This window comes from Leucoraja erinacea, chromosome 36 (genome assembly GCF_028641065.1).
Source record: "Leucoraja erinacea ecotype New England chromosome 36, Leri_hhj_1, whole genome shotgun sequence".
Lineage (NCBI taxonomy): Eukaryota > Metazoa > Chordata > Chondrichthyes > Rajiformes > Rajidae > Leucoraja > Leucoraja erinaceus.
In genome coordinates, this window is record NC_073412.1 from 13,443,632 (window position 1) to 13,469,798 (window position 26,167).

The following is a 26,167-nucleotide window of genomic DNA, read 5'->3' on the forward strand; positions in this document are numbered from 1 at the left end:
TCTCTGAATCTGGAGGTGTGCGTTTTCACATGTCAAATGGGATTTATAATATAAATCATAACATTTTAAATGTCTTTAAATCGTTGTGTTGGGCATTTTATTTACAGCTCTTTGGAAATCATGGGCTATTCGGAAAAGACCTTTGAGCTCTGCAAATTTGGTTCTGATTATACATTGTATGTTTTTGCCTATCTTCTCCAACAACCAATTCCCCGAATTGCTTACAGCTCTGGCCAACACCAGATAAAATTGTGACTTAAAGGTAGGGGGTATGATAACGTAATTTTCAGATAATTTAAAAAAATGATTGTGGTTTACAGTGCGGACAAAAGATTAATACGGTAGAAAGTTGTAGAAAAAGCAGCAGAAAAGTTGGAATAGGGGGCGACACGGTGGCACATAGAAACATAGAAAATAGGTGCAGGAGTAGGCCATTCGGCCCTTCGAGCCTACACCGCCATTCAATATGATCATGGCTGATCATCCAACTCAGTATCCCATACCTGCCTTCTCTCCATACCCTCTGATCCCCTTAGCCACAAGGGCCACATCTAACTCCCTCTTAAATATAGCCAATGAACTGGCCTCGACTACCCTCTGTGGCAGAGAGTTCCAGAGATTCACCACTCTCTGTGTGAAAAAAGTTCTTCTCATCTCGGTTTTAAAGGATTTTCCCCTTATCCTTAAGCTGTGACCCCTTGTCCTGGCACAGCGGTAGAGTTGCTGCCACACAGCGCCAGAGGCCCAGTTTGATCTTGAACCTTGTTTGCCATCTATACGGAGTTTGTACGTTCTCCTTTTGACCGCGTGGGTTTTCTCCGGGTGCTCCGGTTTCCTCCCACACTCCAAAGATGTACAGGTTTGTAGGTTAATTGGCTTTGGTAAACATTGTAAACTGTCCCTTGTGTGTAGGATAGTGCTCGTGTATGGGGTGATCGTGGTTTGTCGCTCTGTTCACTCCGACCCCAGGCTGACCACTCTAACCTGCTACTTCCGTCAGATTCATTGACCTGCTTCACCAACCTGATGCCCTGACCCACCCGGCTTTTAATGCTCATTCCGATGACTGGCAAAGGGTTTCAGGTCTGAAATGTTGACTGATTCTCTCTTCACGGGTACTACCTGACCTGCTGGGTGCTTGCAGTATTTGCTGCTTTTATTTCATGTCTCCAGCATTCCCTGGCATTTTGTCCTCACTTCGACACATTCACTCTGACTCCCAACTGTGGATCTGGGATCCACGAGTCAAGAGTGCTTCATAGGTAGACAAAAATGCTGGAGAAACTCAGCGGGTGAGGCAGCATCTATGGAGAGAAGGAATAGGCGACGTTTCGGGTCGAGACCCTTCTACAGTGCTTCTTGGGCATGTGTACTGACAATAGAACAATGAAATTCTTACTTCGCTCTGACTCATGGCTCCTTCAGTCTCTGCGGCCTCTGCGACCGCTATGACTCTTTGACTTGTTCATGGTCATCCTCTAACCTAACCACGTTGACCTTCTCGCCTGAGCCTGTCACTCTGCCCTGTAACTCACTGTGACCCTCTGATCCCTACAACTCAACCCTCACCTCGTCTCTGATCAATTCTCCAAAATAACGTACAGACACCAACACCACGACCCACTAACTCCTTCCATCTGTCTCGATGACCAGTTGAGAGCAGCTCCAACCAAGACCGCAAGAAATCCAGAGACTTTTTCACACAAAGGGTGATGGGTGTACGGAACAAGTTGCCAGAGGAGGTAGTTGAGGCTGGGACTATCCCAACATTTAAGAAACAGACAGGCACATGGATAGGACAGGATTAGAGGGATATGGACCAAAACGGAGGTAGGTGGGACCAGTGCAGTTGGGACATGTTGGCCGGTGTGGGCATGTTAGGCAAAGGGCCTGTTTCCGCACTGTATCACTCTATAACTCTAACATGGATAGGCGATCCCTCCTATCCATGTTCTCCATGGATACTGCCTGAGCTGCTGAGTTATTCCAGCACTTTGTGTCCTATCAATAGACGTGTCTTTAGTTGCACCATGGACTTTGCTTTCTGCACTATTGTGGTTACCTAGTATCATGGTTATTAATTTAACGTCTTGTTGATACTATCTGTGTGTATTGCATTTATGGTCTGTTAAGTTGAAGCAAGTAAGAATTTCTTTGTATTGTTGTTGGCAGATTTGACAATTAAACATTCTTAAATCTTGACTCTGTTGACACTAAGTGAATTGACGCAAAGGGCTAATTAACATGAGGCCCTGCAACCACTGGCCCATATGTTTTGATAAGCAAGACATTTGCAGTTTAATTAGGAGAACAGCAGCTGACAGCTGCCAAGGTACACACATAACTTGTGAATTTGCAGAGAGTAGCAGGGAGAGGGGGGCCATGGATCAGCCCTCCCCTTCATTACATACATCTGCACGCGTCTGTCTCAATGAGCTCCTCTCATTCTACTACTCTCGGGTTTGGAGGCCTCGCTTACTCAATCCCCTCCCTCTGGCTTTACATTTAACTCTTCTTCCTTGTCTCCTTTTCATTTCTACCCTATGTCACTTACTCCACCCATCTGCCAATCGCCTCCTCACCTATTACTTGCCAGGATAGACACAAAATGCTGGGGTAACTCAGCGGGACGGGCAGCATCTCTGGAGAGTAGGAGTGGATGACATTTGGGGTCGAGTCACTTCTTCAGACTGAGAGTCAGGGGAGGGACTTTCAGTCTGAAGGGTCTCGACCAGGAATGTCACCCATTTCTTCACTCCAGAGATGCTCCCTGACCCACGGAGTCACTCTAATATTTTCTGTCTATCTTTGATGTAAACCAGCATCTGCAGTTCCTTCCTTTCACTTGCCAGGCTTTGTCCAGCTTCCAGCTCACTTTTCTGGCTTTTTCGCCTTACTATAATCAGTCTGGTGAAGAATGCCGACCAAAAACCTCGTCTGTCCATTCCCTCCATAGATGCTGCCTGACACGCTGATTTCCTCCAGCACTTTACATTTCGCTCAGGATTTCCTACATCTCTACTTTACTGGTGAACATTCAATGCAGTCCTTTTTAACCAGTACAGTGGCTTGCAAAAGTATTCATACCCCTTGACCTTTTCCACATTTTGTCACGTTACAACCACAAACGTAAATGTATTTTATTGGGATTTTATGTGATAGACCAACACAAAGTGGCGCATAATTGTGAAGTGGAAGGAAAATTATACATGGTTTTCCAATTTTTTTACAAATATAAAACTGCAAAATGTGACGTGCAAAAGTCTTCAGCCCCCTTTACTCTGATGCCACTAAATAAAATCCAGTGCAACCAATTGCCTTCAGAAGTCACCTAATTAGTAAATAGAGTCCACGTGTGTAATCTAATCTCAGTATAAATACAGCTGTTCTGTGAAGGCCTCAGAGGTTTGTTAGAAAACATTAGTGAACAAACAGCATCATGAAGCCCAAGGAACACACCAGACAGGTCAGGGATAAAGTTGTGGAGAAGTTTAAAGCAGGGTTAGGTTATAAAAAAATATCCCAAGCTTTGAACATCTCACGGAGCACTGTTCAATCCATCATCTGAAAATGGAAAGAGTATGGCACAACTGCAAACCTACCAAGACATGGCCGTCTACCTAAACTGACAGGCCGGGCAAGGAGAGCATTGATCAGAGAAGCAGCCAAGGTAACTCTGGAGGAGCTGCAGAGATCCACAGCTCAGGTGGGAAAATCTGTCCACAGGACAACTATTAGTCGTGCATTCCGCAAAACGGGCCGTTATGAAAGAGTGGCAAGAAGAAAGCCATTGTTGAAAAAAAGCCCCGTTTGCAGTTTGCCACATGCCATGTGGGGGACACAGCAAACATGTGGAGGAAGGTGCTCTGGTCGGATGAGACCAAAATTGAAGTTTTTGTCCTAAATGCAAAATGCTATGTGTGGCGGTAAACTAACACTGCACATCTTCCTGAACACACCATCCCCACTGTGAAACATGGTGGTGGCAGCATCATGCTGTGGGGTTGCTTTTCTTCAGCAGGGACAGGGAAGCTGGTCAGAGTTGATGGGAAGATAGATGGAGCCAAATACAGGGTAATCTTGGAAGAAAACCTGTTAGAGTCTGCAAAAGACTTGAGACTGGGGCGGAGGTTCACCTTCCAGCAGGACAACGACCCTAAACATACAGCCAGAGCTACAATGGAATGGTTTAGATCAAAGCATATTCATGTGTTAGAATGGCCCAGTCAAAGTCCAGACCTAAATCCAATTGAGAATATCTGGCAAGACTTGAAAATTGTTGTTCACAGACGCTCTCCATCCAATCTGACTGAGCTTGAACTATTTTGCAAAGAAGAATGGGCAAAAATTTCAGTCTCTAGATGTGCAAAGCTGGTAGAGACATACCCCCAAAAGACTTGCAGCTGTAATTGCAGCGAAAGATGGTTCTACAAAGTATTGACTCAGGGGGGCTGAATACTTTTGCACGCCACACTTTTCAGTTTTTTATTTGTAAAAACATTTGAAAACCATGTATCATTTTCCATCCACTTCACAATTATGCACCACTTTGTGTTGGTCTATTACATAAAATCCCAATAAAATACATTTACGTTTGTGGTTGTAACGTGACAAAATGTGGAAAAGTTCAAGTGGTATGAAAACTTTTGCAAGCCACTGTACATCTTCTTCAAGCAAGGAGATCAAAACTGTGCACAATATTCCAGTTTTGGTCTCACCAGGGCACTATTTAACTACACTAAAAGCTCCCCATGCTGCACACAAATCTTCTTCCAACTGAAGCCACATCTTCCCAGTTTCCCGTGGCAGCTGCACTTGTTCGTTTCCGATGACGTGAGCAAGAACAACCCTGCAACATTTTCTGAACCATTCCCAGTTAAAAAGTTCACATATATGTTGGGATGGGTCGGCGTTGGGTCAACAGGAATGTGTCCACGGGGAGGGGGGCCGATTGACCATGGTGGGGTGATTGTCTACAGGGTAGGGGGGGTTCTTTGGGTTGTATATATGAGGTGTCCATCGGAGGCAGTATCTAAGGGGAGGGCTTGTGCATGAGTGTGTTTATGGGGTGTTCATGAGTAGCAGTGTCCAACTGAAATGTAGCCGATAGCATTAAACTCTTCACAAAGTGTCGTTTGAGTTGTCTCTTGCCTGTGTATGTCTTCCTGTGTGCACGTGTGTGTGTGTGTGTGTGTGTGTGTGTGTGTTTGTGTGTGTGTGTGTGCGAGTGTGACCTGTGTATGTGAGACGTTTGTGTGTGCGTGTGTGTGTATGTGTGTGTGTATGTGTGTGTGTGTGTGTGTGTGTGTGTGTATGTGTGTGTGTGTGTGTGTGTGTGTGTGTGTGTGTGTGTGTGTGTGTGTGTGTGTGTGTGTGTGTGTGTGTGTGTGTGTGTGTGTGTGTGTGTGTGTGTGTGTGTGTGTGTGTGTGTGTGTGTCTCTCTGTTTCTCTGTATGTGACCCGTGCGTGTGTGTGATGTGTGTGACCCTGCTGTACACAGTGAGCCCTCATCATCTCCAACACTATAACCTGTGCTTCATTGGCTGTGCAGGCTACAAATACAAGCTTTATTTCAACTTTGCACAATCCGGCTGTAAATACAGCCACATTCCCACCATTTCATTAATATGCCTCCTGAGACAACTGAAAGCCACGGGATCACCACCCAAAGCATCTCCACATTCAGTCAGGTTAAGATGCAGCCTCCCTGGTCCCAGTTCCTTCCCCTTTGCTCACGCTCTGCGCATACATACCCCCCGCCCCGTCTCCTACCCCGGTCCCCTTCGACGCAATTACCTTGCAGCCTTCGCAGGTGATGACTCCGTAATGGATTCCTGATGATTTATCTCCACAGATCTTGCATGGGATGATTTCAATTTGAGCTGGAAAAGGAAAAAAAAAAAACATTAAAAAAAAAAGTTCTGTAAAACATTCCCAAAGTAACATTGTCAGCAAATATTGAGCCAGGATTTCAGTGTGTAGGTGCCTTTCACCAGAACCCCAGCACCTGTTGCACTCCTGATTGATTGTGATCTGCTTTAGACTCAGTCTAACCAGCAAACAGGCAAGATTTGATTTTGTCAGAAAGACCCTGGAGTAACTGCGGGTCATGCAGCATCTCTGGAGAACAGGGATAGGCGATGTTTCAGGTTGGGACCCTTCCTCAGACTGGTTGCTCTGGGGGGGTATGTGGGAAAGTAAGTTGGAAGAGGAGACAGAACAGAGCACGGGCAAATATTAGGTGAACACAGATTGGAGGGGGGGGGGGATTCATAGGTAGATTGTTGCACAAAGACCAGGGATGAAAAGACAGGTCTCAACCCAAATGAGTAGAGTTGCAAATTGTGTAGCCTTTGGAAATGGTGCAGATGAAGGGGGGAAGGGAGGGGGAGAAGAAAACTGGTGCGTCAGCCAAGACCTCGAGGGGGGGGGGGGGGGTTGTTTGGAGAGAAAATAGAGGGGGAAAGAGGCTATTGTGGGCTAGTTACCTAAAATTGGAGACTTCAATGTTCATACCGCTGGATTAAGCTACACGTGGAATATGAGGTGCTATGCCTCCACTTTGCGTGTGGTCTCACTCTGGCAATGGAGGTGGTCCAGGATAGAAAAGTCAATGTGGGGATGGGAGTGGGAGTTAAACGGTTAGCCATCGGGAGATCCGGTAGGCTTTGGCAGACTGAGTGTAAAGGTTTTGTTATATTGTTGATATTGCAGATGATACAAAAGTGGGTGGTTTTGCAGATAGTGAAGATGGTTGTGAAAAATTGCAGCAGGATCTTGATCGATTGGTCATGTGGACCGAGGAATGGTTGATGGAATTTAATGCAGAAAAATGTGATGGGTTGGATTTTGGGAAGTCTGACATGGGCAGAACCTACACAGTGAATGGTAGGGCTCTGGGTAGTGTTGTAGAGCAGAGGGATCTAAGAGTACAGGTGCATGGTTAGCTGAAGGTGGAGTCGCAGATAGATCGGGTGGTCAAAAAGGCTTTTGGCACATTGGCCATCAGCCAGAGTACTGAGTATAGATGTTGGGAAGTCATCTTGCAGTTGTATAAGACGTTGATGAGGCCGCACATAGAGTATTGTGTACCGTTCTGGGCACCGTGTTAGGGGAAAGATGTTGTCAAGCTGGAACGGGTACAGAGAAGATTTACGAGGATGTTGCCAGGACTAGAGGGTGTGAGCTATAGGCAGATGTTGAATAGGCTGGGACTCTATTCCTTGGAGCACAGGAGAATGAGGGGTGATCTTACAGAAGTATATAAGATCATGATCAGAAATAGATCGTGTAGATGCACATTCTCTTGCCAAGAGTAGGTGAATCGAGGACCAGAGGACAGAGGTTTAACTTAGCGGGCCAGGCACCCGAAACATCACCCATTCCTCTCCAGAGATGCTGCCTGTCCCACAGTTACTCCAGCATTTTATGTCTACCGTTGATTTAAACCAGCATCTGCAGTTCTTTCCTCCACATCCTCGACATAGGTTTAAGGTGAATTTAATAGGAATCTGAGGGGTTACTTTTTCACACAAAGGGTGATGAATGTATGCCACAAGCTGCCAGAGGTGGTAGTTGAGGTTGGGACTATCCCAACATTTAAGAAACAGTTAGACAAGTCCATGGATAGGACTGGTTTGGGGGGGATATAGACCAAATGCTGGCAGGTCGGACTAGTGTAGCAGGGACATGTTGGCTGATGTGGGCAAGTTGGGCCGAAGAATCTGTTATGATTCGATGGCGCGCTTGATGGACTTTGACCTGAAACAACTGGTTTCTCTCTCTCCGCCAGCATTTCTGAATGTGTTTCAGGTTCCAGCGCCTGTAAGTTTATCAGTTCCCATGTTTGCAAAGGAGCTGTGCTGACTTGGCAAAGCGTATCCACAAACACAAGCAAGAGACTCATTGATGGGGCCTGCACAAGATTCATTAAAGGAGTGTGCGGCTGTGGAAGCTGCTCTGTGACCACCATATAAACGTTTGAAATGTTTTTGCTGTAATAGAGCTGGGCGTATTTGGTGGTTTGCACAAACACTGTGCCCACCACCTCCGAATTACGCTGTAGAGGCGAGTGAGCCATGGTGCGGAACAGGAACAACACAAGTCAGTCATAAACAGTTGGAGAAACTCAGCGGGTGCAGCAGCATCTATGGAGCGAAGGAAATAGGCAACGTTTCGGGCCGAAACCTGGGTTTTGGCCTGAAACGTTGCCTATTTCCTTCGCCCCATAGATGCTGCTGCACCCGCTGTTTCTCCAGCATTTTTGTGTACCTTCGATTTTCCAGCATCTGCAGTTCCTTCTTAAACACAAAGTCATAAACAGTTGCTCGCTTTGCAAACATCGCTCTTGCTAAGAATCCAGCTAACTGCACGATGTTCTGCCCAGGGACCAAACGCAACCACTGTTTAGTATTGTTTACTTTAGAGATACAGCATGGAAACAGGCTCTTCAGCCCACCGTGTCCTTGCCGACCAGCACACCGTACACAAATTGTAACCTACACACTAGGGACAATTTACAGAAGCCAATTAACCTTTAGAATGTGGGAGGAAACCAGACCACCCGGAGAAAATCCACATGGTCACAGGGACAACGTACAAACTCCATACACACTGGGATCGAACCTAGGTCTCTGGCGCTCTAAGGCAACAACTATACCACTGTTTCTCTGCTGAGAGGTGGTATTGAGCACCTGGGGAATTGAGAGATTGAGGTACAAAGGAGCAACAGGTTGCATTTGGATGACAAAGATTATTGAAGGTTTAATCAGAGAAAAAATAAATATTTGACTGCTGCTTGAAAGCCCTGTCCCACGGTACAAGTTCATTCCAAGAGTTCTCCCAAGTTTGCCCTGATTCGAACTCGGAGATTTACGGTAATGGCCACTCGTCAGTACTCGGGGCTCTCGTGGACATTTTTCATCATGTTGAAAAATCTTCACGAGTCTTCCCGTGCTTACCTGCCGTTAACGAGTCTTCCCGAGCACCTGCCGTTAGCACTAAGAGACGTCCCCGAGCTCCGACGTACCCGCTACTTTCATTCTCCGTGCTTACCACGAGTTTGATTTTTTAAAAACTCAGGAGAGTTTTTAAAAAAAGGAGAGGAATGAACTCGTACCGTGGGACAGGGCTTTTAGTCAACTATAATCAAGTTAGTTGCTTATAGAGGGTGTAACAGAGGACAGAAGGGGTCAAGGAAAGAGCGTTCACGTCGCGGCCCTGTTTCCACCAATCTTTCCACCACCACGCACAAGAAGCACAAGAAGCAACAAGACAGACACCATTGTATGCAGATGCCGAGAAGTGTGTCCAGCTCCGACTGAACAACTTCTAATCTTGTGTGTGGACTCGATAAGAAGAAGAGAGGACAGAAGGGCAAAAGGAGGCCACAAGTATCATTGATTTGTAAGTGGCAGCACAGTGATGCAATGCTAGAGTTGCTGCCTTAAAGTGCCAGAGACCTGGGTTTGATCTTGACTTTGGGTCTGTCTGCATGGAGTTCGTACATTCTCCCTGTTTTCTACGGGTGCTCCGGATTCCTCCGACATTCCAAAGGCTTACAGGTTTGTAGAATAATTAGCTTCTGTAAATTATCCCCAGTGTGTAGGATAGTGCTAGTATACTCGGTAGCATAATGAATTCTGAAGTGTATAGACACATCCTATCTGCTCGAGTTCAAACAAATGCCTCAAAACTCATTGGTCGGCGGTTCATTCTACAGCAAGACAATGATCCCAAACATACTGCTAAAGCAACAAAGGAGTTTTTCAAAGCCAAAAAATGGTTTATGCTTGAGTCAATCACCCGATCTGAACCAAATTGAGCATGCCTTTTATATGCTGAAGGGAAAACTGAAGGGGACTAGCCCCCAAAACAAGTATAAGCTAAAGATGGCTACAATACAGGCCTGGCAGAGCATCACCAGAGAAGACACCCAGCAACTGGTGATGTCCATGAATCGTAGACTTGAAGCAGTCATTGCATTGCAAAGGATATGCAAAAAAATACTAAACATGATTACTTTCATTTACATGACATTGCTGTGTTCTAAAAATTATGGTGCCCTGGTGAAACCAAAATGTTTAAAAAAGGCCTTTATTAAAATCTGACAATGTGCACTTTAACCACATGTGATTTTTTTCACACGCACACACCCTCTCCATGCACGAAATTGTTTGCAGTTGCATGCGGCCAGCAGAAGGTGGCGGTGTAGTCCTGAAAACTTTACTATGGGCGTTCAGTCAATCTGAACAATCCTTGTTCCAGGCATACACTGGCCCTATCCCCAATCTCCGTAACATTGATGACTCCATGGGTGCTACCTCCTGCAACGCAAGCAGAACTCATGGACTTCATCACCAATTTTCATCCTGCCTTCAAATTTACTTGGACCATTTCCAATACCTCCCTCCCCTTTCTTGATCTCAGTCTCCATCACAAGAATTAGACTATTCATTGACGCCCATTACAAACACCTATCTCAACTACACTTCTTCCCACCCTACTTCCTGCAATGACTATCCCCTATCCAATTCCTATGTCTACGACGCATCTGAGCCCAAGATGAGGTGTTCCATACCAGGACATCCAAGATGTCCTCATTATTTAGGGAGGTGCAGCTCTGTCCATGCTCCCCCTTCCCCTAGTCGCAACAGAGACAGAGTCTCCCTAGTCCTTACCTTCCACCTCATCAGCCGTCGAATACAACACATAATCCTCTGAAATTTCCATCACCTCCAACGGGATCCCACCCCAAGCCACATTTTTCCCTTTCCGCCTTCCGCAGAGACCGTTACCCCGCAACTCCCTGGTTAACTCATCCCTTCCCAAGCAAACCACCCCCTCCCCAGGTACCTTCCCCTGCAACCGCAGAAGATGCAACACCTGTCGCTATACCCCCTCCCTCGACTCTGTCCAGGAACCCCGACAGTCCTTTCAGGTTAGGCAGAGGTTAGGCAGAGGCACCTCCTCCAACCTCATCTACTGTATCCGTTGTTCAAGATGTGGACTCGTACATCGGCGAGCGAGACCAAACGCAGACTGAGCGATCGTTACGCGAACACCTTCTCTCAGCCCGCGTGAACTAACCTGATCTCCCAGTTGCTGGACACTTTAATTCTTCCCATTCCTACACATACCTTTCTGTCTCTCTGTCAGAGTGCGGCTAAACGTAAATTGGAGGAACAGCATCTCATATTTTGTTTAGAAACATAGAAAATAGGTGCAGGAGTAGGCCATTCGGCTCTCTGAGCCAGCACCGGCATTCAATATGATCATGGCTGATCATCCAAAATCTGGCCATGGAGGAGACCCAGGACAGAGAGCTCGGATATGGAGTGGGAGGAGGAGTGGAAGTGCTGAGCCACCGGGAGGTCAGGTTGGTTATTGCGGACCGAGCGGAGGTATTCGGCGAAACGATCGCCCAGCCTCCACTTGGTCTCAACGATATAGATCTGCTGACATCTAGAGCAACGGATGCAATAGATGAGGTTGGAGGAGATGCAGGTGAACCTCTGTCGCACCTGGATCGACTGCTTGGGTCCTTGAATGGAGATGCAACACTTGTCCCTTTACCTCCCCCCGCGACTCCATTCAAGGACCCAAGCAGTCGTTCCAGGTGCGACAGAGGTTCACCTGCATGTCCTCCCCTTCCTCAGCCGTCAGGCTGTCTCCTCCCAACTGAATACTACTACCTGGCTGTGGTGCAAAAGACCTGGAGTATTGTGTGCAGTTTTGGTTTCCTAATTTGAGGAAAGAGAACAGCACCTCATATTCCACTTGGGGAGTCTGCATCCTGGAGGCATGAACATTGAATTCTCCCAATTTTGATCTCACCAGGGCCCTGTACAACTGCAGTAGGACCTCCTTGCTCCTATACTCAAATCCTCTCGCAATGAAGGCCATTGGCTTTCTTCAATGCCTGCTGTATCTGCATGCTTACTTTCAGTGACTGATGCACAAGCACACCCATGTCTCATTGCACCTCCCCTAATCTGCCTTCCTGTTCTTTCCACCAAAGTGGATAATCTCACATTTATCTACATTATACTGCATCCGCCATGCTTCTGCCCGCTCACCCAACCTATCCAAGTCACCCTGCAGCCTCATAGCATCCTCCTTGCAGCTCACACTGCCACCCAGCTTTGTGTCATCCGCAAATTTAGAGATGTTACATTTAATTATCTTGTCTAAATCGTTAATATATATTGTAAACAACTGGGGTCCCAGCATCGAGCCTTGCGGCACCCAACGGGTAACTGCCTGCCATTCTGAAATGGACCCGTTAATTCCTGCTCTTTGCTTCCTGTCTGCAAGCCATTTCAGTATCCATGTCAATACCCTACCCCCAATACCATGTGCTCTAATGTTGCACACCAATTTCTTGTATGGGATCTCGTTAAAGGCTTTTTGAAAGTCCAAATACTCCACATCCACTGGCTCTCTCTTATCCATTCTACTTGTTACATCCTCAAAAAATTCCAAAGAATTAGTCAAGCATGCTTTCCCTTTCATAATTCCCTGCTGACTTTTGCCGATCCTGTCATTGCTTTCCGAATTCGCTGCTGTAACATCTTTAATAATCGACTCCAGCATCTTCCCCACTACCGATGCAAGGCTAACTGGTCTATAATTCCGTTTTCTCTCTCCCTCCTTTCTTAAAAAAAGTGGAATTACATTGGCTACCCTCCAGTCCACAGGAACTGATCCAGTCGAGAGAACATTTGAAAATTATCACCAATGCATCCACAATTTCTAGGGCCACCTTGAGTGCTCTGGGATGCAGACCATCAGGCCATGGGGATGTATCTGCCTTTAGTCCCAACAGTTTACCCAACACAATTTTCTCACTAATGTGGATTCCCTTCAGTTCCTCTCTCCCACTAGATCATTGGTCCCCTAGTATTTCCGGGAGATTGTTTGTGTCTTCCTTAGTGAAGCCAGAACCAAAGTACTTGTTTAACTGTCCTGCCATTTCCTTGTTTCCCATTATAAATTCTTACAGCCCAATGGTATGAATATTGATTTCTCTCACTTCAGGTAACCCTGACATTCCCTCTCTCTCTCTCTCTATCCCTCCCCCACCCAAGTTGCACTAGCTTCTCATTTTCACCCTACAATCAGCTTACAATGGCCTGTTTCCTTTATCATCGTTACTTTTTTGTATCATTCATTGTTCTTTATCTCTCCACCGTCTATATCGCTCGTTTCCCTTATCCCTAACCAGTCTGAAGAAGGGTCTCGACCCAAAACGTCACCCATTCCTTCTCTCCAGAGACGCTGCCTGTCCCGGCTAAGTTACTCCAGCCTTTTGTGTCATCCTGAAAACTAACATCAGAGGTGGTACTCATTGGGTCGACTACAATCTCATTCTTTGTTTCCAATCAAGTCACAATGTACCTGGGAAAGTTTAAGCCCATGGTTGATGCAGGCTGTTGCTTTCATGCCAGGCACACATTCACCATATTTTCTTGCAACACAAGGGACCATTCTGCCCATTGAGCCTATCCCACATGTCAGACCTATCCCATCAGTCCCACTCCATGACCATGTCCCCACAGCCTTTTTCCTCACGCACAGAATGATCTCTTTTTGGAGAACATGGATAGGTGACGTTTCGGATAATGATCCTTTTTTGACGAAGGGTCCCGACCCTAAACGTCACATATCCATGTTCTACTGGGATGCTGCCTGAACCGCTGAGTTTCTCTTTTTGTAAACTAGCATCTGCAGTTCCTCGCCTCCCCATGGTCTCTTTCCACATGGGTAAGGAATGCCCGGAGCTGCTTCGTCCACTGTCTAATGCAGCTATGGGGATCCTTCCCAAATAAACTCGCTGCTCGTGTGCTTGGAGTTCTGATGCAGGGTCATTGACCTGAAACACTGACTCCGTTTCAGTCTTCACAGACGCTGCCTGTCATAATAATAATAATAAATTTTATTTATGGGCGCCTTTCAAGAGTCTCAAGGACACCTTACAAAAATTTAGCAAGTAGAGGAAAAACATGTAAGCGGAATGAAATAAATAGTAGTGACATGACTAGTACACAAATTAAAGACAGAATTCAATTCAAAACACAATATGAGGCAATTCAAGCACAGATGAAAAGGGAGGGGGACGTGGGGCTAAGGATAGGCAGAGGTGAAGAGATGGGTCTTGAGGCGGGACTGGAAGATGGTGAGGGACACAGAATTGCGGATCAGTTGGGGAAGGGAGTTCCAGAGCCTGGGAGCTGCCCTGGAGAAGGCTCTGTCCCCAAAACTGCGGAGGTTGGACTTGTGGATGGAGAGGAGACGGGCTGATGTGGATCTGAGGGACCGTGAGGGTTGGTAGGGGGAGAGGAGGTCAGTGAGATATGGGGGGGCCAGATGGTGGAGGGCTTTGTAGGTGAGGACCAGGATTTTGTAGGTGATCCAGTGGGAGATGGAAAGCCAGTGAAGTTGTTTGAGGACTGGAGTGATGTGATGCCAGGATTTGGTGTGGGTGATGAGTCGGGCGGCTGCGTTCTGGACCAGTTGGAGTCGGTTGATGTAGGTGGAGCTGATGCCAAGGAGAAGTGAGTTGCAGTAGTCCAGTCGGGAGGAGATGAAGGCATGGATGAGTCAGCATCCATGAGTCAGCAGCGGGAGGTGTGAGAGAGGGTCTGATTTTGGCGATGTTGTGGAGGTGAAAGAAGGAGGTTTTAATGACATGGCGGATGTGAGGCTCAAGGGAGGGTGGAATCAAAGATCACGCCAAGGTTGCGGGCCTGGGGAGATGGGGAGACAGTGGTGCCGTCGATGGTGAGAGTGGGGTTATTGATTTTGCTGAGTGTGGCTTTGGAGCCTATGAGGAGGAATTCTGTCTTATCGCTGTTGAGTTTGAGGAAGTTATGTTGCATCCAGGTTTTTATAGCTGACAAACAGGAGTTGATATAGGGGGGGGGAGGGGGGTGTGGGGGGATTTGGTGCCGAGGTAGATCTGGGTGTCATCGGCGTAACAGTGGAAGTCCAGGTTGAAGTGGCGGAGTATCTGACCAAGGGGGAGGATGTAGATGATGAAGAGGAGGGGGCCGGGTACGGAGCCTTGGGGAACGCCTTGAGTGACTGTGGCTGTAGCAGAGGTGTGGTCGTGGAGAGAGATGAAGTGGGATCTGTTGGAAAGGTAGGAACAGAGCCAGCTGAGTGCAGAACCTTCAATGCCAAGGTCCCCAAGTCTGGTAAGCAGGATGTTATGGTTCACTGTATCGAAGGCTGCACTCAGGTCGAGGAGGATGAGGATGTTGAGGGAACCAGTGTCAGCAGAGGTGAGGAGGTCGTTGAGGACTTTGAGAAGAGCAGTTTCTGTGTTATGGATGGGGCGAAAGCCAGATTGGAGGGGTTCAAATAGGTTATACGCAAGGAGGTGGGAATGAAGTTGTGACGCAACGATATGCTCCAGGGTTTTTGAAAGAAAGGGGAGGTTTGATATTGGGCGGTAGTTAATGAGAGAGGAGGGATCAAGACCAGGTTTCTTTAAGATTGGTGTGACAGCAGCAGTTTTGAAAGCGGAGGGGACAATGAGGAGTTGAAGAGATTAGTGAGGTAGGGGCAGAGAACGGGGTGGCAGGGCTTCAGCAGGGGAGTGGGGAGAGGGTCGAGGGAGCAGGTAGTGGGTTTGGAAGAGCTGATGAGTTTGGAGATTTCAGTAGGGGTGACCAGGTCAAACTGGGAGAGGAAGCAGTGTGGAGGAGGGGTAAGGAGGTCAGTGGGGATGTTGAAAGGAGGGGCCTTGGTAGGTGGTGGAGTAGATGCTGGGGAGTCGGGTACAGGGGATAAAGATTGATAGATGGTGCTGATTTTATCAGCGAAAAAATGGAGGAATGAGTTGCAGAGATCCGGAGTAGAGGTAGGGAGAGTGTTGGCTCGAGGCTTGGGGAGGTTGCCCACTGTGGAGAAGAGGGCTCTGTGGTTTAGGCAGGGGTTGGTGAATATGGAGGAGAGGTAGGCAGATTTTGCAGCAATGAGGGCATCTTTGTAGGCAGTGAGGTGGAGTTGGTAAGCTTCAAGGTGGACTGTGAGAGATGATGTATTTGTGAGTCGTTCAAGTCGGTGACCAGTCTGATTCAGTTTACGAAGTGCAGGTGTGTACCAGGGTGAAGATGTGTTAAAAGTTACGGTTCTTGTTTTGAGGGGGGCCAGAATGTTAAGGGAGGTAGACAAGGTGGAGTTGAGATGGTTTGTGAGATCATCAGGTGAGATATGGGTTGAGTCCAGGGGGAGAGTGGTGGAGAGCAGGTCAGAGAGATGATGGGGATCGATGGATTTTAGATTACGGAAGGTGATTTGTCGGAGGAAGCGGGGGCGAGGTGTCGGAGAAGGGATGGTGAACCGTATAAGCTTATGATCAGAGAGGGGGAAGAGGCATGGATGGAGGTCAAGTACCGGTTGATTTGTGGAGCAGACCAGGCCAAGGATGTGACCTTTGTCATGGGTGGGAAAGGTGACATGCTGAATGAGAGAGAAGTTGAGTGAGAGAGCAGGTGGGGGAGTCCATATGAATATTTAAGTCACCAAGTAGCAGCGGACATGGGGAGAGAGATGAGGCAAGTGTGAGGAGTTCAGTGAAGTCAGATAGGAAGGAGGGGTTTGGTTTAGGTGGCCGCTAAATGAGGATGACTGTCATGGAGGAAAGGGCTTTGAAGGCGAGGAATTCAAATGATGCTACTAGGTGAGTTCAGTGATCCGAAAGTTCTGGTTGAAAATAGCAGTGAGGCCACCTCCATGGCGGGAGGGGCGGGGTTTGGAGATGTAATTAAATCCAGGTGAGGATGCTTGATTGAGAGAGAAGAAGACATTGGGTTGTTGCCAGGTTTCAGTGAGCAGAAGGAAGTCCAGAGTGTTGTCAAGGATTAGTTCATGGAGGGCAAGGGCTTTGTTGTTGAGCGACCTGGTGTTGAGGAGGGCAAAGTTGGCATTATGAGAGGGTGGAGGGATGGGGGCAGGCTGGAGAGATCTGAAGTTGTCCCAGTTGACAGTGCGTGCGGTCAGCTGGGATGGGGGGTGACGCGGTTGAGGGGGGGCAGAGCGTGGTAGTGAGCAGATGGATGGAATGGAATGTCCGTGGTTGAAGTAAACAAGCTTGCGTCGAGAGCCTCTGTGGATGAAACGGGGTCGATGTAGAAGTCTAAGCTGTTTAATGACTTGGATGCAGGATGGGATGTAGTTGTTGAAGAGACCAATCAGTTGCAGAGTTGAGTATTTGAGCATGATGAGGAGCCCGAGCAGCTGCAGGAAGCAGCAGAGAGGTTGTCTCTGAGGGTGAGGGTGCAGAGAGGTGTCCAGCAGAGAAGGTGAAGAGGGGGGGTGTCCAGCAGTGAGGGTGCAGAGAGAGTGTCCAGCAGTGAGGGAGCAAAGAGGTTGGCCAGCAGTGCAGATGCAGCGAGGTATCCAGCATTGAGGGAGCAGATAGGTTGGCCAGCAGAGCAGGTGTAGCGATGAGGGTGCAGATCCAGCGATGAGGGTGCAGAGAGGTTGTGCAGCAGTGCAGGTGCAGAGAGGATCCAGCGTCACTGGTGCAGAGAGGTTGTCCAGCGTCAATGGTGCACAGGCACAGGCAGGTAACAGACAGGCAGGTAACAGACAGGTAACAAAAGAGAGGGGGGGGGGGAATCTTTCCTCCCTCACCTTAAACCTATGTCCTCTGGTTCTCATTTCTTCTCAGAGATCAATATTTCTTTCTCCGTCTCGTCTTGCTCTCCTGTTCTCCTCCGCCCCTTCCTTCCATTCCTCCACTTTCTCCTTCCATTCCCTCTTCCTCTCCACCTCTGAAAAGTCACCAGAGTCATAGAGACTAACAGTGGAAAATGGCACTTTGGCCCAACTTGCCCACACCAGCCAGCATGTCCCAGCTACACTAGTCCCACCTGCCTGTGTTTGACCCATATCCTTGTAAACCTGTCCTATCCATGTCCTAGATGTTTGTTAAACATTGCGATAGTACCTGCCTCAACTACCTCCTCCAGCAGCTTATTCCACACACCCACCACCGTTAGTGTGAAAAAGTTACCCCTCAGGTTGCAATTAAATCTTTTCCCCCCCTCACATTAAACCTATTTCCTCTGGTTCTCAATTCCCATTTTTTGAACAAGAGTCTACCCAAACTATTCCTCTCATAATTTGGTACACCTTTATAAAATCATTCCTCATTCTCCTGTGCTGCAAGGAGTAAAGCCCTCGCCTGCTCAACTTCCCCTATAGCTCAGGTCATCAAATCCTGGCATCATCCTTGTAAATCGTATCTGCACTCTTTCCAATGACATCTTTCTGATAACATGCTGTCCAAAACTGAACACAATACTCTAAATGTGGTCTCACCAAAGTTCTATACAACTGCAACATGACCTCCCAACTTCTAAACGTCTGACTGATAAAGGCCAATGTGCTGAGCCTTTTTGACCACCCTATCTGCCTGTGATGCCACTTTCAACGAACAATGCACCTGTCAACGAACTATGTACCATAGAGTTAAACATGTTCATAGAGCTAAACAGCATGGAAACAGACCATTCGGCCCACCTTCTCTAAACTGACCAATTCCCATTTGCCTGCATTTGGCCTATATCCTTCTAAACACTTCCCATCTATATGTCTGTCCAAATACCCTAGAGAGTCATAGTCATACAGCGTGGAAACAGGCCCTTCAGCCCAACTTATCCACACCAACCAACATGTCCCATCTGCATTAGTCCCACCTGCCTGCACTTGGCCCATATCCCTCTAAACCTGCCCTATCTATGTACCCATCTAATTGTTTCTTAAACGTCACGATAGTCTCTGCCTCAACTACCCCTCTGGCAGCTCGTTCCATACACCCACCACCCTTTGCGTGAAAAGGTTATCCCTCAAATTCCTATTAAATCTTCTCCCCTTCACCTCAAACCTATGCCTTATGTTTCTCAATTCTCCTACTCTAGGCAAGAGACTCTGTGTGTCTTCCCAATCTATTCCTCTCATGATTTTATACAACACGATTTATGCAGTGTGTTGGATCCCCACTCCTGTTGAATTTTGCTGCCTCCACTTGCAGTATGATTGGGACTCCCTGCACACCAGCACTCCTGGTGGGGTGGAAGATTGCAACATTCACGTGGTCCGCCCTGTTTGGACTAATGCAAACAACTCGATGTGCACAAACAGAAGATCAAATAGAACAAGTTGTCCTACAACTTTAGGCTGTGCAGACCACACGAAAGAAGAAGAAGCATTCCTGGTTACCCACTGCCCACACCCTCTACCACTGTCTCTGCTGGTCACACCGAAGAGCAGAGCGTTTAGTCCATGAGTACTCTGCTGCTTGACAAAGCCTCGATTATGCTCTCTGTGAGAGGGTCGGATAAATACGTAAGCCTGGGGAACAACAGTTAGAGAATTACTGGATCGTTCTTTTGAAGTGTGTACAGCTCATTCATTTCACTTACTTCCTATCAATATGGGATGAGGTCTTTCATCAAGTGAATAATGGGTCAGGGAGTGGCCTTTTTGCCGACAGGCTCAAATGCCATCGGCTGCCTGATGTACATTGGACAATCACGTGATAACTTGCTTCAGAGGGTTCAAACCTTCCAGTGCCTCACCAACTGGGAACTCCAGACTACACCAGTCCGCCAGCTGAAACATGGTGACCAAACAGCAGAAGCCTTCCGTTTTGTGAACCATATGGCGGGCCCAGATCGTCATCAGATCGGGTTAATCCGGTCTGGATCACTGTCAGAAGCCTGGGCTGACAGCAGACTGCACACAACATCATAATCCTCTTACATCACCACCTGACATTGCGCACAGCACATTCATAGGAAGGGGTTGCAAGGCGGTTTCTGCAAAGCTCTTTGTTGCACAGGGTGTTTAACCTGGCTCAGTGAAAGAGCCATTCCTCTCTCCATCCCAACAACCAGCAAGGATTGCTTTCCAATATTTATCCAATTCCCTTTTAGATTTAGTTTTAATATTTTAGTTTGGAGATACAGCATGGAAACATGCCCTTCAGCCCTCCAAGACCATGCTGACCATTCACATTAGTTATGTCATCCCACTTTCTCATCCGCTCATTACATACCAGTGGCAATTAACAGAGGCCAATTAACCTACAAATACAAAACCATTCTCATCACAAAAGATAGACTATCAACACCGTCTCCATCACAGGAGATAGACTGTGGACTGACAGACATTATAAACCTACTGACTCCCACAGCTATTTCGCCTGTACGTCTTCCTACCCTGCCTCCTGGAAAGACTCTATCCCCTACTCCCAATTCCTCCATCATCTGCTTCCAAGATGAGGTGTTCCATACCAGGACATCTAAGATGTCCTCATTCTTTAGGGAATGGGGGTTCCCCTTTTGCATCACAGATGAGTCCCTCACTAGGGTCTCCTCGATATCCCGCAATTCCATTCTTGTTCCCCCTCCCCCCAGTCACAACAGGGACAGACTTCCCCTAGTCCTCACCCTTCACCCCATCAGCTGTCACATACAGTACATAATCCCTCTGATCCCACCACTAGCCACATCTTCCCATCTCCGCCCCTTTCCACTTTCTGCAAAGAGACCATTCCGTCCACAACTCCCTGGTTAACTCGTCCCTTCCCACCCAAACCACATCTTCCCCCGGTACTTTCCCCTGCAACCACAGGAGATGCAACACCTGTCCCTCCCATACCTCCAACCTCGACTCCATTCAAGAACCCCGACAATCTTTTCAGATCTCCTCCATTGTCAGTTAGGCCCAGTGCAAATTGGAGGAACAGCACTTCATATTTTGCTTGGACAGCTTGCATCCCAGCGGTATGAATATTGACTTCTCTAACTTCAAGTAACCCTTGTTTTCCCGCCTCTCCATCCCTCCCCTTCCCAATTCTCCGACCAGTCTGACCGTCCCTGATTACATTTTATCTCTGTTTGCTTCGTTGTTACTTTCTCCTAGCTAACAATGATCTATTCTACCAGCTGCACCATTGTTTGTCCCTAAATCACCTTCAATCAGGTGTTGGATTTGAGATCGCATAATTCTTCTCATTAAAATTTTTCTGCTCCCGCAGATGTCTCAACAGCAGCCCTCGTTACACCAGCAGTCCTCTCTTCTTACCTGAAGTTAGAGTCCTTCCTTTTAATTGACATCACCCCTCCTGTTCCCATAAATCACTGATCCCTCAATGACCTTAAATCAGCATTGATTTAAAAAATGTCCTTGGAGTCTGAAACTAAAGGTGCAAGAGGAAAGAATTAAGATGTGAGGGGAAAGATTTAAAGGAGAGCTGAGGGACGACTTTTTTACTCAGTGGGTGGTGACTAAATGGAATGTGGGCAAGGTAGACATTGAAATAGAAAGAGGATAGGCCAGCCCAGATTTGTTCTCCCCTTCCTTTGCCTCCAGTCTCCGTACCCCACCCCCCTACACCTCTGCTTTCAGTCTGAAGAAAGGTTCCAACCCGAATTTCTGAGTTACTCCAGCATTTGGTGTCCATCTTGAGGGTGGTTGGAATCTAGACCGTACTGCCTGAGAGAGGGTGGAGGCAGAGACTCTCACAACATTTAATAAGTAGATGGATGGCCAATTGAATCCCCAAGGCAGAGAAAGTTAAGGGCCATGTAAATGGGATCTGTATAGATGAGGGTCTGATGGGCTGCATGGACACGATGGGCTTTACTGTATGGCTCTTTGACACAGGAAACTTGAGATCATGCTGAAAAATGGCCGTTCTTGAAAATAAACCGAACCCTAGTCTGAATCGAAACCACAAAATGACAGGAGAGCCTTCGAGCGGCTAGGGTGAACCACCCACCATGTATCCCCAACAGGCTTGCAGGGCGCTGTGCCATCGGCAGTATGGCCGGGCCAGGGAGGAGCAAAATGTTACAAGGTAGGAAGGCAGCCAGCACTGTAGAGGTTCACAACCCACTGCGGTGCTCCAACAGGTCATGAAAGCAGGTTTCATAGAGGACTGAATAAACAATTAAACAACTGTGCTATAGGGAAAGAGTGAGGCCGAAAACCTCAGATGAGGCAGGTGGTGGATATTCGGCCCATTAAACTGACTGACATATGATGAAAGAATGGATTTACTAAGCTTGTATTCGCTGGAATTTAGAAGGATGAGAAGGGATCATAGAAACATATAACATTCTTAAGGGATCGGACAGGCTAGATGCAGGAAAAAAAATTCCCGATGTTGGGGGAAGACTGGATAGACTTGCTTTATACTCTCTAGAATTTAGGAGATTGAGAGGGGATCTTATAGAAACTTACAAAATTCTTAAGGGGTTGGACAGGCTAGATGCAGGAAGATTGCTCCCGATGTTGGGGAAGTCCAGGACAATGGGTCACAGTTTAAGGATAAGGGGGAAATCCTTTAAAACCGAGTTGAGAAGAACTTTTTTCACACAGAGAGTGGTGAATCTCTAGAACTCTCTGCCGCAGAGGGTAGTCGAGGCCAGTTCATTGGCTATATTTAAGAGGGAGTTAGATGGGGCCCTTGTGGCTAAAGGGATCAGAGGGTATGGAGAGAAGGCAGGTACGGGATACTGAGTTGGATGATCAGCCATGATCATATTGAATGGCGGTGCAGGCTCGAAGGGCCGAATGGCCTACTCCTGCACCTAATTTCTATGTTTCTATTTGTTAATACCAACATGGACCACATCTGCTGGGTGTTCACCCTCCCCTTTCAGAATGTTCTGTAACTGCACTGAGACAGTCATTCATCATGGCAGATGCTCTTTGGCTTAACCGACCAAGATGCCCCATCCACACAAGTCTCACCTACCCATGTTTGGCCCATGCACCCTAAAACCTTTCCCTATCTAATCTCCTTACGGTCTTACAGATACACCTCTATAAAATCACCACTCAGCCCCCTGAGCTCCAGGGAATAAAGTATTAGCCTGCCAAATCTCTCCCTATAGCTCAGGCCCTCAGGTCCTGGCAATATCCATGTAAATCTTCTCTGCACTCTTTTCAACTTAAAGACATCTTTGCTGTAGCAGGGCGACCGAAACTGAACAGAGAATTCTAAAGTTGTTTTGTACAACTGTATCCCTGACCTCGCCACCAGGAGAGCAACGTACCATTCAGGAGAATTGTTCTCAGCCATAGAAACACCTGCTCCCCTCACACCACAGCTCTCCTGGTCTTCCCCCTCCCCTTCTGTGCAGCAGGGCTACAAACCCGGCTGCAGCTGCTTTCCCCTGACAGGCCAATCCATCCCAACAGTATCTCTAATATATTTAATGCAAGATTTGTGCATTCTTTGAAAAGGAAACCATGTAATTCCCAAGTCTGTGGTCTAAATCAAATAAACACTTCCAGTATGGTTTGTGGAAAATTAAAGTTCAGGCATTAGGCAAGGTCTGCCAGTATTAACAGTTTAGATGCTGCAGTGATCCGATGTTGCATAGATCTTGGCTGGAGAGCAGTCCTTTTAAATAAAAGGTCTGATGCAAGGTCGATGAGCCGAATCCCACACTGTTGTACAGGCCAGCTCCAGGTTAGGAGTGCCGAATTAAAGTCAGCCCTCATATTGAATTGAATTGAATTGAAAGATACATCATGGAATCAGCCCCTACTGTCCACTGAATCCACATTGATCACTCGTTCACACTAGTTCTATGTTATCCCACTTTCTCATCCATTCTCTGCAGACGCGGAGCAATTAACCTACAAATTTGCACGTCTTTGGGATGTGGGAGGAAACCGGAGCACTCGGAGGAAACCCACAAAGTCACAGGCAGAACCGAACCGTAGTGACAGCACCCGAGGTCAGGATCAAATCTTCCACTCTGTTACTGAACAAGCTCCCATTATATTATTAAATTCAAAAGTTCAATTTGCTTTCATTTGTTCGATCCTATGAACATCAGTTTCATTTCCCTTTGTCCACTTCAAGTAATTGTTTTTTCTTATCGGTCTATGTGCTTTTGATGCCATTCGTTACAATAACGTGGAGGTATTGTGACCATAATGAGTGATCTTTGTGTACTTTTGAACAATATAAACATGGACATCTGTAAAAACGGTGCTAATTCTTTAGCCAGGGAAAGGCTGTATTGCCATCATCTTGTATACATTTGTGAAGCTAATGTCAATCTGAAGAAGACTCCTCACCTGAAACAATCTACTTCCATTTCACTCCATAGATGGTGCCTGGACGTGAGTCAATCACTCTGGAAGATCGTGAGGGAGAGTCCACAACTGTGATTCTAAGCTGTGAATCAACTGTACTGTGAGTCTGCAATGTACTTGCCCTTAATGACAATGCAATGAGTTGTTTAGCAATTTGGTGGCCTGCACTCCTGCACTGCACTGCTTGAAATGCTATGAAATTGAATTTGGTGGCCTGCACTCTGCTTGAAATGCTATGAAATTGACTTTGGTGGCGTGCACTGCTTGAAATGCTATGAAATTGAATTTGGTGGCCTGCACTCTGCTTGAAATGGAATTTCAAGGAATAGCCGTGAGTGAACTGCCAGCCCACTAGCCCTGAGTGACTGGGCTGCCAGCCCACCAGCCCCGAGTGATTGAGCTGTCAGCCCACCAGCCCCGAGTGACTGAGCTGCCAGCCCACCAGGCCTGAGTGACTGAGCTGCCAGCCCACCAGGCCTAAGTGACTGAATTGCCAGTCCACCAGGCCTGAATGACTGACCTGCCAGCCCAAGAATCCATTCTTCCCACAATGTCCATACTAGCCCTCTGGAAACCAGTCCCTTTGGCCCACAACACCCATACCAGCACTCCAGAAAGCCCCCCACTGGCCACCAATATTGGAATTGGTGGAGAGGTGGAATATTGCGTTGGGGGACCAGCCCTCCCGATGGGTCCCACTTAGTCTAGTATTATTATAATGTCATACAGCACGCAAGCAGGCCCTTCAACCCAGCTAGCCCAGGCAGACCAAGGTACACCAATTACACTAGTCCCACCTGGTGCGTGCAGGCCATATCCCTCTAAAACGTTTGTATCCATGTACTTGTCCAAATGTCCAAGTGTTGTTATAGTTTCTGCCTCAACTACCTCCTCTGACAGCTCATTCTATATACCCACTCTGAGTAAAAGACTGCATCTACCCACTACAAGAAATGAAGTTGAAAGTATGGTATTTTTCCCAGGGTAGGGGAATTAAGAACGAGAGGGCATATGTTTAAAATGAGAGTGGAAATATTTAATAAGAACCTAAGGGGTACCTTTTTCACAGAGGCTAGTGGGTATATGATACGAGCTGCCAGGAGCAGTATTTCAGGCAAGCATACTAACATTTCATATGTGATGGACAAGTGCATGGATAGGAAAGGGCTAGAGAGATATGATCAAGTGTTTCCATGCTGTAGAACTCAAATTGCGTAAAGAATCAGAGAATGGGACAATTATACATTTGTTGAAACTGTGGCAGCCTGTACTCCAGCCACTGACAGACTCCGGACAACACACTGCTTCTGTTACCACATACAGCGTTAGCTCACCGGCCCAGTACTACTGCCACCTACTGACAATTTCCCAGGTATTGTTGCGTCTTGTACCTTGGCCAGAGATAAAGCAGAAAACTCACAGAGAACAAAGTGAGTCCAGTCAGCCCAGTTCATACCACAGTGACACGAATGGGCATCAATACCGAGAAAGAAACTTGCGGGCTCATCTCATTCCAGAGCATGGCTGTGGGATCAGTGCGCTATCGCTGGTGCTGGCCATTTAACCTCCCATTGAGTCTGGTTACATCTGATTAATTCGTTATCAAAGGGTTCAATGTAATTTCTTGTTGACATGAACCTCACAGACTAATCAGTACACACGGTAATGATACATATGACAATAAATACAATGCCAAATGCAAAGCAGCAGAATGGTGCAAGATTATAGTGCAGAACAACATAAAACTGAATGAAATAGTGTTACGCGAAATGGTACATGACAACACCTTCTCGAAGAGGGTGTTAAATAGGTTTAGATTAGTTCAGAGATACAGCCCTTCGGCCCACCGGGTCCGCACCGACCAGCGATCCCTGCACATTAACACCATCCTACACATGCTATGGACAATTTTTACATTTACCAAGCCAATTTACCTGCATACCTGTACGTCTTTGCAGTGTGGGAGGAAACCGAACATCTCGGAGAAAACCCACGTGGTCACAGGAAGAATGTACAAACTCCGTACAGGCAG

The 26,167-nt window shown here is 47.1% G+C and overlaps 1 protein-coding gene across 2 annotated transcripts in view; it reads right to left on the bottom strand.

Moving 5' to 3' along the window:
* Positions 1–26,167, bottom strand: part of LOC129713581 (nuclear receptor ROR-alpha A-like) — a 106,367-nt gene that overhangs the window by 37,470 nt on the left and 42,730 nt on the right. For both annotated transcript variants that reach the window (XM_055662743.1, XM_055662742.1), the window contains exon 2: positions 5,797–5,882. In XM_055662743.1, coding sequence (XP_055518718.1) covers positions 5,797–5,882 — 86 coding nt within the window. The remainder of the gene's footprint in view (positions 1–5,796; positions 5,883–26,167) is intronic.